Source organism: Mycteria americana, chromosome 5, assembly GCF_035582795.1.
Source record: "Mycteria americana isolate JAX WOST 10 ecotype Jacksonville Zoo and Gardens chromosome 5, USCA_MyAme_1.0, whole genome shotgun sequence".
Taxonomy (NCBI): domain Eukaryota; kingdom Metazoa; phylum Chordata; class Aves; order Ciconiiformes; family Ciconiidae; genus Mycteria; species Mycteria americana.
In genome coordinates this window covers 60,575,951-60,594,550 of record NC_134369.1, presented here as the reverse complement: position 1 = coordinate 60,594,550, position 18,600 = coordinate 60,575,951, and the positions used below count along the sequence as shown (strand labels likewise).

Below are 18,600 nucleotides of genomic sequence, written 5' to 3'. Positions count from 1 at the left end.
GGACTGATCGGGGCTTCCTGTCTGATTTCAAGGACTGGCTGCAGCTGCATGGGTTGGGAAGGCCTAAGGTCCCCGTTAGGATGTAGAACGGCGTGTAACACAGCAGGACTGGGCAGCTCCCAAAGCCATTGGTGCTGCGACAAAGGGCAGGGCCAGCCTGCCTACCTGCTCTCCAATACCAACTGGTTCTCCCCAGGTGGGACAGGTATGTGCATCAGGGAATCCAAAGCATCCTGGAGACACCTGGGTGCTTGATTTGGTTTGACAGTGTCTAGAGATGAGAAGGAACCCAACTGAATGTTGGGTTGGAAGAAGATATGGGGAAGGTCAGGGATTCATTGAACGCTTTGCATTTCCATCTTATCTGCTTATTAATAGTAATGATGGTCCAAGAGCTTCTAAATCTGGGACAAGTTCTCAGGATTTGTTCTGTAGTAGTAGTTTCAGACCTTCTTGGAAGCATCCTTGTCTTTGTTCACTTGTTTGTGTGTTTTCTTTGCACAGAAGGTAAAAGCTGGCTTCATTTTGAATATGCTGTTCCACTGCAAGATTTTATTGGGTTTATACTGAGCTGCTACACCTAGAAAAGCACTGCCACACCATGGAAAGCAATGCAAAAAAAAAAAAGAAAAAATAAGAAAAAGATAAAAATCCAGCTGCTTTTCCCTTCTGCTTCTGGAACTTACTCTCGAAAAGCTGACTTTGCAGGCCCTGAAGAGATCATGTTACTCTAAACAAAGCTCGCATAGGCTACTTATTGTTCTAGGCCACTGCTATTCCCCTTTCTCAGACATTGCCTGCAGAAATAACAAGCAGCTTAAAAAGGGCTCCCTTTTGAAACTGTCAACAGCTTGAGTTTCTCATTTAAAGGCTCTGGCATCAGGGCACCTTGAAGCAAGGTAATGTTAGTAGGAAAGTGGAGTTAATACAAAATGAGAAAAGCCTCCGGGGAGGGGAGAAGTCTCTTCTGCAGGGTGAAGCACAGCAGCAATGTGTAAGAAAGACTGAGATCCAGTGCCCTGCCAAGCCCCGTGGGCAGCAGGCTACTGATTTGTGGCCTTGACCATCAGAGTAGGGTCTCATGCCCGCACTTGCAGCTGAGCCACCTGGACACAGCTAGCACAGAGCCCAAAGCTGTTGGCACGGCCCTTTCTCTCTTCTCTGGGACAACACTGGGTGGGGGAGTCTGGTTATAGAATCACAGAGTGGTTTGGGTTGGAAGGGACCATTAAAGATCATCTAGTCCAAACCCCCTGCTGTGGGCAGGGACACCTTTCACCAGCTCAGGTTGCTCAAAGCCCCGTCCAACCTGGCCTTGAACACTTCCAGGGCTGGGGCATCCACAGCTTCTCTGGGCAAGCTGTTCTGGTGCCTCACCACCCTCCTCATAAAAAATGTCTTCCTTATATATAATCTAAATCTACCCTCTTCTAGTTTAAATGGTTACTCCTTGTTCTATCACTACAGGCCCTGGTAAAAAGCCTCACTCCATCTTCATAAGCCGCCTTTATATATTGAAAGGCCACAATACAGTCTCCCCGGAGCCTTCTCTTCTCCAGGCTAAACCACCCCAACTCTCTCAGCCTTTCTTCATAGGAGAGGTGTTACACCCTAACACCACTCGATAGGAGAGGCATTCCACCCCTCTTAAAAGAAGGCACCCCCTCCAAAGTCCTCCCAACATCAGCTCCGCAGACCTTCCAACCATCAGCGCCCAGAAAGCCACATGCTCCCCCCCCCCCCCCGGACAGCCTCCCTGGACCACCCAAAACAACTCTGGGGCTATTGATGCTCCCCCCCCCCCAATCTCCAAAATGTCTTTCTGCTTTTACTTCGGGTTAATTCTTTAGATGTAGAAGGAAGGGAAGGGGTTTTGGGGGGGGGGCGGAGCCGCGGAAGGGGCGCCCAGCGCCGTCCCGGCGCTGGGCGCCCCTTCCGCGGCTCCAGCCCCCCCCCCCCCCCCTAATCCCCGGTAGTCCCATCTGCGTCCCGCCCTTTGCCCGGAGCCGCCCCGACGCGGCCTCCAGTGGCTGCGGGCGATGGGGGGGAGTTGTCCCGCAGCCCGCCCCTTCGGAGGCGCGGCCCGGCTCCCCTCCGGAACGGGGCGGGGACGGGCGGTAGAAAGGGCAGGCGGCGAGGCGGGGGCCGGCAGTGCGCGGAGCGGCATCGCGCAGGGGCTGGGACCCACCGCGAAGGGAGGGTTGCCGGCATGGCTCTGGATTTCCTCGCGGGATGCGTCGGAGGTGAGGAGCGGGGGGGCCTGCTTAAAAAAAAAAAAAAAAAAAAAAATTGAAAAATTAAAAAAAAAAGGGGGGGGGGGAAGGAAAATAAAAAAGGGGGGAAAGCGAGGGAAAGAAAAAGGGGGAAGGAGAAAAGAAAAGGGAGGGAAAAAAGGGGAAAAACCAGAAAATTTTTTAAAAAAGCAGAAATAAGGGGGGAGGGAAAAAGGGGGGAAAAGCGGGGGGTGGAGGGGAGAGCTGGGCGCGGCGCTTTCGTTTTGGGAGCGGAGAATTGCTCGGGGCACGGGGGATGAGAGCGGCCGCCCCGCCGCAGGTGGGGGGCGGGCCCCGGCGGGGGGGAGGCCGGAGGGAGGGAGGAGGGCGGCGGCGGCGGGGCTTTCCTGCCGTGCGGGGGCGGCGCGGGCCGTCCCTCCCCGCCGCCGTGCCGCAGCGCCGGGGTTTGCCCGGAGGGGCCGGGAACAGCGGCTGGTGGGGAGGGAGCTCCCGCGGGGCGAGCGAAGGGGCTGCAGCAGGCTGAGGGACCCCTCGACCTGAAAATATTTATAGCGGAGAGCCTTATCGTGAAAAGGAGCAGACGTGTGCCCGTCTTGCTCTTCCCCGTGCATCTGCTCGCGGCCTTCCTTCTTCTATTTTTAGCAGTCGTTAAATTGTGTTCAGGAGATTTATTCTCGCGTCTTTTCAGTTATTTGCGTTTGCTGTTCTCCTTGCCAACCTGGCGAAGAGATGTTATTTTTTTTGTGCAGCTTCTCTCTGACTTCATCCTAGTGACCCCTGCTTGCCAGGGATCCCGCGTGGCCAGTTGTGCCGCTGGTCTTTTCATGCTGAACACGCTGCGCATCGCTGTTTCTGTGACTTGGACTATCTTGCCGCTGCGCTGGCCTTGAACAGCCTGGCCTACTCCATCCTGGAGTGGGCTCTCTACTTCTGCCACATCCTGTCGGGGAGAGGGAGAGATACACTTTCTGCAGCCGTGAGGAGGTGCACTGAAGCACCTGCAGCTCTCGCTGTTGGTGGTCATAAATGGATTGCAGTTCCAGTTTTGGTCACAGAAGTAGGGAGCTAGAGGATCCCTTGCTTCAGCCAGTACTTGTGTTTTTCAGTGCAAAATGCATGTATTCAGATTAGTATAACTAATAGGCCTGCATTTAACTTCTTAGAAGTCCTTTGATGCTAGAATAAAGCAAAGGGTTTTGGTAATGCATGGGCCTTCTGCAGGTGCTGCCATCACATCTGGAAAGGCTGTGGGCAGAGAGCAGGAATTTTCTTCTGCCTTTAGAGAAGCTTCCAGATTTTCTGTGCCTCCACAGAGCAGCACATCCATGAAATATTTTGCTTCAGAGGAAATCTGCAATCTCTGCCCACTGGACTTACCTTGGGCCGAGGCCAGGAATCGCTGCCGAACACCCCCTATGACATGGCACGCTCTAGTCGCACGCCTCGACCCCCGCCTGAGGCTCAGAAGCGTGAGGGGAGGATAAAGGCATCTAGTACTGGCCTGGAGGACTGAACTCTCGCTCTCTTACCCTCTGACTTGCTAGGATGCTCTGTAGCTGGCCTGCCGGTAACCCTGCACACTTACACCTCAGGCTGGTGGTTGTGCTTGGGTGCTGCAGCCGCAGACCCAGGAAGAAAGCTATGAGTCATAAACATGGCATTTGTTTTGTTCCAGGTGCTGCGGGAGTGCTGGTAGGACACCCGTTTGACACTGTTAAGGTGGGTTGATTATGAAATACCTTTGTCTCTAGGTAGAAAACTTGGAAGTTTTTCCAAGGAGTGGGGGAGGAAAAAAATCCCCAGACGCTGTAGGAGCATAAATATGTGCTGGGAAGCTTGGAGCGAGCCTCCTCAACCACTGGTTATAGATTTGCAGTCTCCAGCTCTTCAGAAGCGAAAAAATTCTTTGTATGTACGATTCAACCCAGTAACATGACAAATGTTGGCCTAAACTACAAGTTCATCAGTGCAGTAACAACATTGTATTTGAAAATACGATCTTACATTTAACTTAATTTTGTTCTAAGCTTGCCTCTCTGCAGCTGCTCATCACTAACTGCTAAAGCCGCCCTCCCTGCATTTGTAACTCAAACCTACCTTGTTACTAGGTTGAAAACTTGTGTTTTGTTTCCCCTTCAAGCTCTGCTACTTACTGCTCAAGCATTAATTTGTTACACTAGCCAAAGGGTGTAAGTGGATAAAAATCCACAGTGTGAAGCTTGTCTGGGGCCTTTTTCCTCCCTTTAAGTATTATTATATATTTTTATAACTTTCCAAGTGAAAATTGATTTTCTGATAGTCGCTTAGCTGTATGTATTATGCATACTAAGGGTAGCTAAGACCTGTTCAAAGATGAGATTTGAAGTCTCCTGGAGGGCCCTTCAGCCAGGACTCCCAGGGGTCCAAGCCCATTTTTCAGAATGGGACGACAACTCAAGTTACTTTTTGGCAGCCTTATCCAAAGTCTTGCACTGGAAGAATAGAAGAAGGGATGCCAATATATTCCCTGCTAAATTAATATACCAGATCACTTGGCTGCACCAGACAGCAGGCCACCCGCTAGAGCTATATTTGGAATACCTCTACCTTGCTGAATTTAGATATGCAAAGGGCTGATAGTGTTACCGAGGTCATCACCACATTCTGTATTCTAGCACATGGTTAATTCAATACAGATTTTCCTAGCTAGTGGATATTACTCCTTGCCAGTCAAGTGCAAGCTGCTCAAACAGTAAAAACTCTATGTATGTTTCTCGGAGTATGGTAAATTCAACTGTTAAGTAATTGGGTTCAATTCTAGTATATATTTTCAGGAATGGTATTATCTAGACTTGCACTTTTTTATGGTGGTACAGGGCCAGCTGTCTTTTCTCACCCCTATCCTGCCGAGTTTTACATGCTTAACTTAAGGTGATGGGTCATTTCACTGAAGCCAGCAAAACTGCTAAAATTCTACGCTCAGAGTAAAGTTAAGCATGTGTGGGGTTTTTGAAGTTGAACAGCTTCTAGTGCATGAAACTAAACATTTAAGTGTCTGCAAAACTGGGGCTCCCGTGCTAGTTCCAGTAGATGTATTAATGCAAAATAGATGTGTTGGCTTTAGAAAAAGCATCTTGCTTTACAATAGAGCAAATAGTTTGTTTCTGGATGACTTAATGTTTTATGAAGTCCAGTGTGGCACATTATATTTTCATACCTGTTAGACAGTATTATAAGCATTTATCTATTTTTTGTTAGAGAAAATACTAATGTTTGTGTTATTAGCTGGTATAGTCACCACTGTATATGGGAAAACTAACACTATAACCAGTCTTTGGAGGGAAAAAAAAGACATTGCATAACTTGTTGTGTATGTATGTGTTAAGAATTAACCCTTTTTATAGTTCTGCAGTGTTTAAAGGGCTAGCTGGTAGTCACCTTAGACTGTAAGTTTTTAATATAACTGAACAATGGGAAAGCTGCTTACATAAGCCAGAATTTTACTTCTGTCTTGGCTTAAGCTCTTTTTTGGCCAGTGATCATGTTTCACAAAGCGGGGAGGGGGATGGTGGGACACACAGGGAGAGATTAAGCTGGTGAAGTCACCCTGCGAAACCCACCACTGAGCTGATCTCAGAACTGGCAAACTCCTTATCCCTGGTTTGTTGATGTAATGTATAAAATTGCTTTTTTGCTTTTAACTGCCTTTACTTTCTGAGCTAGGGGCTGTCTTCATTAACAGCAAAAGTGTTACTTTGTTGTAGATGACAGATAAGCCTCATCACGGGAGAGTTACCTAGTAAGTATAGCCCAGGTGAACACTTCTGTTTCTCTCAGTCTTAATTTATTCCCAAATGTATTAGTTCAAATAAAGATCTAAAGACTTATGAAGCTTTTTCCCTTTTTAGTTTTAAACTGATGTGTCCCTCTTCTACAGCTATGGCATGGAGGGAGCGGGGTTTAAATATCCCTTTTTTTTTTAATGTAAAGTCTTATTCTGAACCTTCTTTCTGGTATGCATTTCTGGCTATATACACTTCCACACACAGTGGCTCTAAAACTGAATCTCAGGCACACTGTTGTTGAGGTCTTATCCACTACATATCCTTGGAGGACATTTTTGTTGTTCAAACACTTCTAAATCACTTATTTTACACATTATTAAATATTTAGACTGGTTTGGGGGTGGGGTGGTTTTTTTTTTTTGCTTAGTCTTGAGTACCTTTATGCAATTCTTCAGTGATGTGAAATTACAGTGTGTTATTATTGGACCTAAAATGTTAGTAACAGTGGTTTCAAACAAGGAAGCAAGAATATCATGCAATGAATAGAACAGAGGATTAAACTTTGCACATGATTCATCCTTCCTATAGTTGCACACACTAAATAAGACCTTGTTGAATACAGCATTAATATCCATAAATAAATAAAGTTTCATATACATGCATTGCCTGACCTGGCAGTTCACTAGTGGGGGTACCCCTATGTGGTCATCACTGTGCTCAAATGAAAGCTGTTTTTCATCCCTAGACCTGGGGAGTCAGTACTTAACTTTCTAAATATTTTATCCTACAACAAGGCTTAATTGGTCCATATTTCACAAATTTAGACAAAAATTGTGGGAGCTGTATGCTACTAGGAAATTCAACCTATATACAGAATATGACTAACTCTAAACTACTAAAGACAAGTGTATAGAAAAGTCAAAGTAAGGAGGTTCCTAAGCTGCAATTCTCCCAAAATCCATACATGGGGAAGTCCCCTGACTTCACAGACAGGGTTTGAAACAATAGCAGTAAACTATAAATGGAGTAAAACCTTCATTTGGTGCAATTCTGACAGCTTGTTAAGATTTATGACTTTGCCTGTGGGTCTGCTTGTTGAGTGGTTTTAACAAGCTGCCTGCCCCCCAATCATCACTTTGAGTAACAATGGATTTATTTCCTTTGAAGCCTACCATAAGCCTACATTTAAGAAGTTTTAAAACCCTGTTCCATCTTGGAAGACCTGAGGTGATCTCGGCCTCCCAGTACAGCTAGCATACACTAATGTGTATACTAAAAAGACACTGAAAACTAAAGCTTTGATTTACAAAACAAAATTACATGTTGTAGAAATATAAAAAAATACTGAAACTGTAAATAATTTAATTTTTCCTCAAACAAAGCTAACCTGAATATAGAATTCTGACAAACCATATCCCCAAATCCTTTTCTGGACCCACCTCATCTTACAGGTCTTTCATTGTTTTAGTGGTGTTTATTATTACTTTAGGCAAACAATGATAAAAAGATTTTAAAGTCAGGAATCTTTCACGCAGACCTGATAGTCTTTTCTTTTGTTCAGAGTAAGAGTCTTGAAGTTTTTTGCCCTGGAGTTGCAGCAGCAGCATTAAATGGTTGATAAGCATCTTTTCTGAGGAACATTGCAGCTCTCCATGCTGGAGATCAAAGACAGATTTCTAACTTCCCCAATCCAGTGAAACCAATTTATTGAGTTTATTCCAGTGTAGGGCTTTACATGAACCAGGTAGCCTTGAGACTTTTTTGTTTTAAGTGTGCTGAGGACAAATTAGCAGGAAAAAACAGAATTGGACTTTGCCATGAAAGGTTAAAAAGCATCTAGAAAAAGGGCCTGTCTCCTAATGTCAGCAGTTGCAGTAGCATCTGTCTGTCCAGCAGAACATACCATTTCAGTTTTGGAAAAGTTAATTGATTACTAACATTAAAGGTTTGAAACAGCCACACCCTCACAAATTGTTTGTGTTCAGCACATTAAAAAACCAGACTAAAATTTAAAAGGACAAGTGGCTTTTTTATTCCTTGCTTTATGCAAAGTAAGACATCTTAAGAGTCACTTCCCAGCTTCCCTCTGAAAAAAAAAAAAAAAATCAGATCTCAGTGAAGGGTCCCAAGTCTGGTAGCCAGAAACACTGTGGGTGGTGGTGTTGAAAGTTTCCATCCTTTTAAAATTATCCTTATTTGTAAATAAATTTTTATAAAATTCTCTCAGGTTTGTACAGATATTCCTTAGTGTGAACAGAAGTATTCTTGGCAGCTAAAGAAAGTACTTATTGTAGCCAGTACTGGAAAACTTCAATCTGAAATTCTAGCTAACGGTGTCCCCTGTTGTACTTCCACATACTGTTTTTCTAATATTCACAAGGAGTTAATAATCCTCCTGCCTTCATGTTTTCACCCCAAAAATTAATTCAAAACACTTACAGAGTATTTTTAAATTATTTTGCCACATACGGCATTCCAGTGTCCAGCCTGTGCTCTTGCATATATCCATTGCTTTAGCAAATCTCCATACATGTACAAGACACTAGTCTACCAATTAGGCTGCTCTTGACATACAAATCAGTATCTCATACAACTTTTTATAGGTTCGTCTACAAGTTCAAAATGTAGAGAAACCTCTCTACCGTGGGACCTTCCATTGCTTTCAGTCCATCATAAAGCAAGAATCTGTAAGTACAAAATAAACGCTTTGCAGATTTTGTATCTTCATATATTTTGTATCAGAAGGGTGGAAAAGCTGTTAAAAAACCCCCCAAACCTACAAATATTGAAGATAAAGAGATAAGCATACTCTGAACCTCACCTGACCATAGGGCAGATATTGTGGTCAGAAGATCACTAAGTTGGAAGTTGATATTTTGAAGTTAACTTTTAAAATAAGATAATGAATTATTTGAATAGCTAATTTTCCAAAAATCAAACAATCTGAGCAATGAGTGAAGAAATTGGCGAGGTGTTTTTCTGCTGAAGCTTTAAGACCGTAACTAAAAGGGTGGCTTTAGGCTTTTAGCTACTTAAAAAATAAAGTATAAAACTTACCAGAAAAACTTTTCTCTGGATGGACTAAGATTATTTTCTGGATGTACTAAACTATATTTTCTGGATGTGTTCAACTATGTATTTGTACTGCTAAAAATGTTTGCATGTGTGTGTCCTAGGCAGCGATGAAATTATTATTACAAAGCAAGGTGGTACTGATCTTCTGGCCACTGTTAGAAAGTTAGGGCACAAGGGAGAGCCAGAAAGGCCGTGTTCTGCACAGCTTCAGGAGGTGATCAACAGCGCTGTTAAAGAGGGCTTTTCCTTCCTTCTTCCATTAGGCTTTTGGACTCTATAAAGGTATTGGGTCACCAATGATGGGACTTACCTTCATTAACGCGCTTGTGTTCGGCGTACAAGGAAACACACTTCGTGCTCTTGGAAAAGACACTCCTCTAAACCAGTTCCTTGCAGGGTCGGCAGCAGGGGCTATCCAGTGCATCATCTGCTGTCCTATGGAGTTAGCAAAGACAAGAATGCAGCTTCAAGGAACAGGTGAATACAAACTAAAAACGAAGAACTACAAAAATTCTCTGGATTGTTTGATCAAAATCTATCGAAAGGAAGGGCTGAGGGGTATCAACAGGGGCATGGTCTCTACGTTCATAAGAGAGACTCCAAGCTTTGGCTTTTACTTCCTGACCTATGACTGCATGACCAGGTATTTAGGCTGTGAAGCTGAAGACAGTTACGTTATTCCCAAACTGCTGTTTTCTGGGGGGATGTCAGGAATCGTGTCCTGGCTCTCAACCTATCCTATGGATGTGATCAAATCCCGGCTTCAGGCTGATGGAGTCGGAGGCGTTACACAATACAATGGCATTTTGGACTGTGTCCGAAAGAGTTACCATGAAGAAGGCTGGAGGGTGTTCACAAGAGGTCTTACTTCCACACTTCTCCGCGCTTTTCCTGTCAACGCAGCTACCTTTGCTACTGTCACTGTGTTCCTAATGTATATGAGGTCAGAAGACAACCTTCGTGAATGTGAACCAGGTCCAGTAATCCAGCAGCCTTCCAGTTTGTGAACCTTCTCTGTCTGTTCTCCTGATCCAAAGCCCGGCTGGTTGGGTTTTTTAAATGTAAACACTTGACCTGCACAAGTGGTATAAATGTATGCTCTCTGTATAAAGAATTCCTAAATGTGTCAAATTAGGATTTCATCTCATTACGTGTATAAATAGCATATTGCCTTATTAAGGACTTCGTATCTAGTAGTTTTCAAGTAAGATGGGGACCTGCCTTTAGAAAGTACTGTACGGGTACTGTTGCGGCTCCAGAAGAGGATCTGGAGAATGTCATAGTACCAGAGATGAGGTTTTCTTCTACTCGTGTTCTGAATGACTGAGTTGAGTTGAATTGCCAAAATGTTTTTGGAAAAGAAATGCTCTTTTTGTATATAACAGGAGTAAGTATAGTCCTCTAAGGCGAAGTAGGGGCAGGAAATTAAATGTTGGAGGCATTTTGCAGGTAACCCTGAACTGTTTAACACATGGACTAACATTCAGCTAGCCCTGTGTTTTTCTTTTCCTCTGCTTTTATATGTCAGTGGTTTTAGTAGCAACTTTGTTCATACTGGTTTGCTAAAGAAAAGAAAAAAAAACACCACAAAAGGAAAAAAATAGATTTATTCATAAGCTACTCCCTTACCTTTCAGCTTTGTATAAATATCTTAAGCACAAAGTTAGCATCTGCACTCATATGCACTTGTTCTTTTAAATCTCAAGGCTTGTAAGGATTTAGGGAAACTCAAATCCAGTAAGATTGACATTATTTGCCTTCACCTCTTTCTCATTTGGTGGATGCACGGATTGTATTGACTAGATTCAGCCCAAGGAGACTTTGTTCTCTGAAGTTAATGCAACTTTGCACCATTCTCCCAACATGCACCATAGCAGCCAGTGATGTACAGAAGTCAAAGTCCTACCTGTGGTATTGCACAAAATGTTTGTGAGTGCAATGTTAGCTTAGCAGCTTGAAGTACTGTAGAAATACGTACATGTTTAGAACTGGAGGTTTCATACCTTTCCAGAAAATAAGGGTGTGTCTGAAATGGTTGGTGTTCAATACATTTGCATTATGAATTTAAACAATACTGATTTTTATGCATTTAGTTACAGTGCTACTGGAAAGAAGACTGAAAAGGGTTTTGGAGAATTTTCTTGTTACATTAATCTGCTGTGATTTTTTTTTTGAGAATTTTCTTGTTACATTAATCTGATGTGATTTTGTTTTTAGCAGTCTGTTCAAGAGGGATTGCATTAGTCAAAAAGCTAGAAACAGTTATTTAAGATTTGGAATAAGAACTACACATATTTGGCATAAATAGCCAGGAGGAAGGCGTGCATGTGTGTGAGGAATATTCTAAAACATATCAGACTAATTCAGTAAGTACAACTTGTTACACTTTTGGTTGGGACAAGTGCAATATGTGGTTAATTTATATGAATTTTCTAAAGAAACCTTATTTCATAGCATTTTGCACTGTAACAAAATATGCTGGAGAAACCTGAAAAACTGGTATGTCTTTTTATACCTTGGAGGTATGTTGGATGTTTTAGTGCCTACTTGCACTGAGATTCAAATTGAATGTTAAATCTGTCTACTAAGCTGCATATGCACAACTCACAGCAAAGACCATTTACACCTTTGTACAGTAGTCTGTAATTACTGTATATAAAACTGAGGGAATAAATTTTTTAAAAATTTTGACTTTGGTTCTTTTAAAGTTTCTTATGTTTTACTCAGATGCTTCCTTGTGTTCAATCTAGCTTGCAAGAAGGTGAGGTTTCTGGCTTTTGCCTGAAGAAACTCATTCCCCATCTGCCTTCCATGTACCACCGGGAAAGCCAGTGCCTTGCTCTGGCTTAGAGTGTACCGATCAGTTTGTTGAAGCAAAGGGAAGTTGCCTGAGCTCGCTTCTTCAAACTCATCTTTTCACCGAGTACCTCACTTGAAGATACTATAGGTACTAAGAGAACAATCCTGCTTTTAGAGCCAGAGAGCCAGCAGCGTGCTTGGACCCTTCATATTCTGCATTTAAGCAGTGCTGATCAGCACCAGGGCTGTGAAACTGCAGAAGACAAGTGCAGGGTCTCTGCGGAGTCACATCAGAACCAAGTACCAGGATTGCCAACAGCACTCTTCATACCCCAGTCAGAATAATGCCTGCCTCCAAGATGCACAAGTTCAGCAAAAAGCTTTGTAGGTTGTAGGTTTTTTTAGACAGTGCAACTAGTTCAAAGAGCACCAATACTCCGAATAAAAAGCCACGCAGGAAAAGCAGGATGATGTATGTTATGACCTGTGAAAAAGGCCTTTCATTGCTGATGAGAGGTTATGTGAGGTAGTGGCTCCCCTAATTCATCTTCTTAAAGGGCAGATACACGTGACCAAAAGAAACCCTGTCAAGCGTGAGTTTGCTAGATCAGAAAAGGGAAAGGCCACCACTTCACTAACCGTGACCAGGGGCAGTTCCACTCAAGTACCTTGTGATCTCCCAGCAGGAGCAACAACGTTGAACTATGGCACAGAAACAAATACTTGGAATAAGCAAACAGTGTCTCCCTAAGAGACAGTAACATCATTAGAACAGAAAGGGCTACACGATGTTTTACTTGCAGTATTTTCTAAAACATTCTCTCCAGAAATTCGTCCATCTGGAACTTAAAAGAAATAATCAGTAGCAGGCCTGGAGGTTACTCAACAAGCCTAAGAGGAGGGTAAAAGCCAGCTTTCAACCTAGTCTGATGTCACTTGCTTGAAATCTGTGCAACTCCTAACTATTAAATCAAGCTAGACAATAGCCTCAGCCTTTTAAAACATGATTCAGTTCTTCCTGCTAGATTTTTGATGTGTCAGCCAATTTAGCCAAGTCAGACAGAACTGCATTCTGCCTCCCCAGATCCTCCTTCCCACAAGCATCATGATCCTCGGTAGGAGGTGGGCTATTAATATCCCAACAACTGAAGGGAATAAGAAGGTAAAACTCACTGAAAGTAAAAAAACTCACCTACTATCAAGTCCCATGCTCTACTCTTTCTTATGACCCACCCTGCTGCCGGATGGGTCATACCAGTGTTACAGGTTGCAGCCACAAATACGCTCAGTTGGTACAAGAGGAAAAGCAGCACCCAGGTACAACCCTTCCAAGTTTTAAAGAAGTTATTATAGTAAAACTACTGGGGTGAAATTCAGTTCACTTATGTCTGCAACCATAACATGAGAGTATTCATATTTTTTTGGTCCTCTCTTCCTTGCCTTCCTCTGCATATAGCTTTTTTACAGTTCACATGAAGAAGCAGCAAGACATTCAAGGGATGAAAACCTGCACATAGCAGGTAGCATACTGGGAAAGTTACTAAGACACAAGTATAAAAAGTTGACCTTGCAGAGAAGAGATGTGTTTGTTCTTTGAAATTAAATATATTTACTATTATGCTGGAAAACAGGTGTTAACAGCTGTTGTTAGCCAGACTTTCAATCTGTGGATAGTTAAAGAACAACTTAAATCCCAGAAGTATGCCAAACACCATTAGATTAGCAGTAGGTGCAATTAAAGCCCTCTTCTGCCAGAAAAACAGCCAGCAAAAATAGCTTACCCAAGGCAATATGCCCTATCAACCACCACAGCCAGAGACAGCTGAAGGAGCTATGGGACCATGTGGCTCTGGGAGGCACAGCAAGAGAGCAGGGAAGCAGAGAACTTGCTGGGCCAAACCTAGTGGAGACAGGCTTGGAAATCACAAGGAAGCAAACTGCTTCTTTCAATATTCAGGAATTGATGTATGTCCACGGGCAGTGGGGGAGGAAAGCAGAGGAAAATAAACCATTTTCATCTTCCCAGTGCAACTGTTTTGCAATTTTTGTACTAGTGTTGTCCTCGCTAATTACAAAAATGGTTATCACTAACAGGAAAAAAAATATTAGTGACATAATATGCACAATAATACATATGATATACAGTAAAAGCTTGTCTACTTATAGTTTATTATCAGTTTTAACTGATTTGACCTAGAATGCGATTTTAAGCTATAGAGTTTCATCAATAAATAAATTGAAAGCAAGCAAGGCAAGATCTGCAGTGAAAAATAACACCCTATACATTGATATAATTGGAAGAAAGGCAAGTTCTAATGTCCACAAAACATTCTTCAGGCCTATAAAACTTTACATCTATCACAGTTGAATTGCTTCTTGGTATCGTTCACTATTATTACTTATACTTTATTATGACTGCTTTTGCTTACTGAAAGAAACCTTCCACATTTTTTACTAACAGTAAAATAGTTGTACCATTTCAACCATATCCATGTGTCAATCAATAAAATACTAAAATCATAATGAAGCTTGACTTCACGCTCTGCACTGTTTGCTAAATATATCAAAATAGGAAGAATTGTTGCTAGAGTAATTTGACTTGGCTAGACTAAAGTTGGTATGAAAGAAAATTAGTATTCTTTTTCTAGGACCTGATCTAGTCTTAAGCAGAGATTTATCCTAGATCAGGTGTATTCAAGTGTTGCAATCAAGCAGGCCACACACCTTCTTCCTTGTGCACTGATATATTTTCACTTAAGGAAGAATCTACAACAGGTAATTTTCAAACAGGCTAGTAATAAAGTTCAAGCTTTGTAACTGCAATTAAAGGAGGTAAAGTAAAAATAACTCTTACCCTTAATTTCCTCCAGACAGATACCTGCTTCCCTGCCAGTTCATAACAGAGACTGTACACTTTCATTTCACGCTCTGGAAAAAACGGAGATGAAATCCCCTATCCCTAACCTATCCTTGTGGTTTAACCCCAGCCGGCAACTCAGCCCCACCCAGCCGCTCGCTCACTCCCCCCCGGTGGGATGGGGGAGAGAACTGGAAGGGTAAAACTGAGAAAACTCATGGGTTGAGATAAAGACAGTTTAATAGGGAAAGCAAAAGCTGCGCACGCAAGCAAAGCAAAGCAAGGAATTCATTCACTCCTTCCCATGGGCAGGCAGGTGTTCAGCCATCTCCAGGAAAGCAGGGCTCCATCACGCCTAACGGTGACTTGGGAAGACAAACACCATCACTCTAAGTGTTCCCCCCTTCCCTCTTCTTCCCCTAGCTTTACATGCTGAGCATGACGTCATATGGTGTGGAATATCCCTTTGGTCAGTTGGGGTCAGCTGTCCCAGCTGTGTCCCCGCCCAGCTCCTTGTGCCCCCCCAGCCCACTCGCTGTGGGGTGGGGTGAGGAGCAGGAAAGGCCTTGACCCTGTGTAAGCACTGCCCAGCAGTAACCAAAACACCCCTGTGTTACCAGCACTGTTTCCAGCACAAATCCAAAACACAGCCCCATACTAGCTACTGTGAAGAAAATTAACTCTAGCCCAGCCAAAACCAGCATGCTTATGCTAGAGGAAAGAATTAAAAAAAAAAAAAACCCCAAAAAACAAAAAAAAAAACCACAAAAAAACTCCAAACCCCAACTGAACAAAAAAACCACACGAGAGGAAAACCTGAAGACCTGCCATAGTATTATCCCCTACAATCCATTTCCAAACCATAAACATTTGTATGCCCTTTCAAGCTATGGAAGTCATTGGATTCATATAAAGCTGTTGGAGGTTCAGTCAAAGCACCAGTTAAGATTGAAGACTGAAGGACTCCATGTCCAAAGGCCAAATATTCTGTTTTGCTGAAAAAAAAGAAATGTGTTGAAAAGTAAGTCAAAGCATGAGCTACTTGATGCCCCATGTGTTACTTGATGCCCCATGTGTGAGGCAGTCACAAACTCTCCAAGCCAAAATTGCAATTGGCAACATTAGTGAGGTCCTTGGCAAGCATCTTGCAGCTCTGAAGGACACCTGACTTTATGAGCCCTTAAATCATTCCATAAACACTAACTAACAAGACGGGGTTTTCTACAGATTTGTCTTGCAACCGATTACTGAGATGAGCTTTAGCTGAAGTACATTAGGACATATCCAGTCACCAAGATTTTTTGTGTATGGATTTTCCACTATTTAACAAGGAGTCAATCTTATGCCTCAGCCTTTATCTGCTCTATGATTTATCTCAAAAAATATACCTGTTATTCACAGACAACATCCCTCTGAAATACTCCTTTACTGTGGGCGCGCTCCAGAGAGAACCAGTTTACTTGAGATCTTTGATTCCCTAAAGAGCAGCAATGCAGGACCCTCTGATGCAACATCTCTCCTGCAGTCTCTGCAATGGCCTTGCAAACATTACAAGCAACAACACGCTGAAGGAAAGTCAAATGGCGAGGCCCTAACTGCCGCAGGTGAGCTTAGACTTTTTCGGAAGCCACTGCTGGAGTCAAGCATTGGTGGTTTACATGTCTGTCAGCTAATCGAAATAGCCACTTACAGTAGAAAGCACATTCGTTAACACCACGTCATTAGATTTCCACATTTCTCTCTGAAGATATTAATAGTGGATGTATAGATCCCCTAGAAATACATGATCCATGTCACACCCAACAGTTTTTATTTAGTCTTTATTTTCGTTGTCTTGCTGGTGCTTTTTACGAATGCACAAGTAGGCTAGGGACTCTCAGAAATCAGCACAGAGTTGTACTTCTTATTGACGTGCACTGGTGTGTGGGAAACTTGCTCTTTGACACTGGCACGTTCCTGCCTGTCAGGGTCTGCTGAACACCACAGGACAGCCTACACACGCTTGAGCTACAGGGGCACCCTCACACTTTGCTATTCTGTCTGCTGGTCGCTCTGTACAAACCGGTAATTCACTGCCATCTCCCGGCAAACGACTATTCAACAGGATCTGCACAGACTGAAATGAAGCACTGACACAGACGCTACCTAGTATCAGCCCGATTAGAGAGAAGTTACGCTTAAACCTACACGAACACTTAATTTAAAAGTGGTGGCAAGAGAAGCATCCAAAAGTCCTGCAAGGACCCCAGAGACTCTCCGTCCCCTTCCCTCCCTCCCAAAACTGACCAACATTTCTACAGAACTTCAGGCTCACTCCTGAAGACAGTTTCCAATTTACACAGGAACCTGATGAGAACAGCAGCTCACAAGAGGGATATTATGTCCACACCTGAATACGCAACAGAAGGAATGGTATCCAACCAGCATCCCATCTTACAGCTTTTCTGTTAAGAAAAAAAATAATGGAAGACTTAAAAACCTGAAACTGGGGTTGTTTAAACAACAGTTGATGTAAGTTATTCTACTCATTTGCTTACAGCAAAAGGGTGTTTTTTCCTGCTACTTTAGGGGAAGCCAGGACCTGAAAAATTCACATGAACACTTCTACAGAATCTGATGTGCTTTCTCCAAAAGGAAATTCAATATTCTCCAGACTACTTCCAGAGAAATGAAGGGACTGAAAAAAAATTCTAGGCAAAACTGCCTCAATAATATAGGATGATTGTGAGCACACAAACTTGCCTAAGCTGGTTTAATTTAGGCAGACAGAATAAAACCAAAAAAGGGACCACTGACTGAATTACCTTATAAAATGAAGCCGGTAGTAAGCATTGCTGTAAAGCCATCTTCACACTACTAGCTTTTTGCAACTTGAAACTAGGTCAATTCATATGATCAAAACAAATACTGAGTCTCTCCCACTCTTTTGCCCTGGACTGCTAAATCAGGCTGATATAAGAAACCTTTTCACTCTTCCCAAAGAAAGTGCTCTTTTTTAACTATTCCATTTACACAGCTGTGTACTAGATCCCAGTCCAACTTTTATTTTTATTCCTGCCTGCAAAATTTACACCCAACACTCAGTTTTGAAATCCACCACAAATTCTGAAGTTTCTGAAGGACTTTTGATTTCTCCATAGCTTTAAGCAATACAGGAACATTAGCGTAGTTACTAAGAAGTCACAGCTTAATGCTGACACATTATTTACTTTCCTGATCTTCTCCAGCCACCGTAACACAGACTTAAGAAAGGTGCCCTACAGATGAAAGACTTATTATTCCAGTGCCATCATTATAGAACAACTGGATCAACCAAGGCCAGTAACAGCTACCACTTGACTCACTAGACTTTCTAGGCTGATTTGTCTAGCAGCCCTAACAAAAATACCAATTTTTCTCCATTTCTTCAAAGCAGTAAGGAATTGCATTAAGAAGTGGAAACACCTTTTATCGCCACTGCCATTCCTCTTCATCTAGCACTTTGAAGGGATTAGCTTTCTTCAAACATTTTAAAGCCTCAATAATTTTGCCATTCCTGTTAACTATTGCTTCTTTTGCTTTTTACTTACTGTGGAATTAGCAGAGGGAAAGGATCTCCATCTGCTTTTAAAACTGTATTGCTGCTGACAAGCTGTGTGTTGTAGAATGTGTTTAATATTTGGCTTTGTTGAGTGACAATTTGCGATCGCTGTGGAGGAAAAAAGTGCCAAATTGCACCACTTCAATTCAACAGTGAACCTCTCCAAAAAGAAGATAACTAAAATCAAGTGCAAGTTCAGCTGAGGTCCTGGCAGAGAGGAAGGAGTTCTCAGTTCTGTTTCACTAAGAATTTATTCACTTAGCGTTTCAAATTTGTACCTGGGCTCCTCCT

The 18,600-nt window shown here is 42.8% G+C and overlaps 1 protein-coding gene across 2 annotated transcripts; it reads left to right on the top strand.

Annotated features, from left to right (window-relative positions):
• The first annotated feature begins 2,159 nt into the window (after positions 1-2,159).
• On the top strand, positions 2,160-11,764 carry SLC25A29 (solute carrier family 25 member 29). Of its 2 annotated transcripts, XM_075503579.1 has the most exons (5): positions 2,160-2,243; positions 3,910-3,953; positions 5,978-6,012; positions 8,602-8,685; positions 9,337-11,764. In XM_075503579.1, the coding sequence occupies exon 5, from the start codon at positions 9,370-9,372 to the stop codon at positions 10,078-10,080; it is 711 nt and encodes a 236-aa protein (XP_075359694.1). In that variant the 5' UTR covers positions 2,160-2,243; positions 3,910-3,953; positions 5,978-6,012; positions 8,602-8,685; positions 9,337-9,369; the 3' UTR covers positions 10,081-11,764. The 2 variants fall into 2 exon arrangements, with proteins under 2 accessions (XP_075359694.1, XP_075359693.1); XM_075503578.1 differs by lacking the exon at positions 5,978-6,012 and having other exon boundaries at positions 2,163-2,243.
• Positions 11,765-18,600: the final 6,836 nt, after the last annotated feature.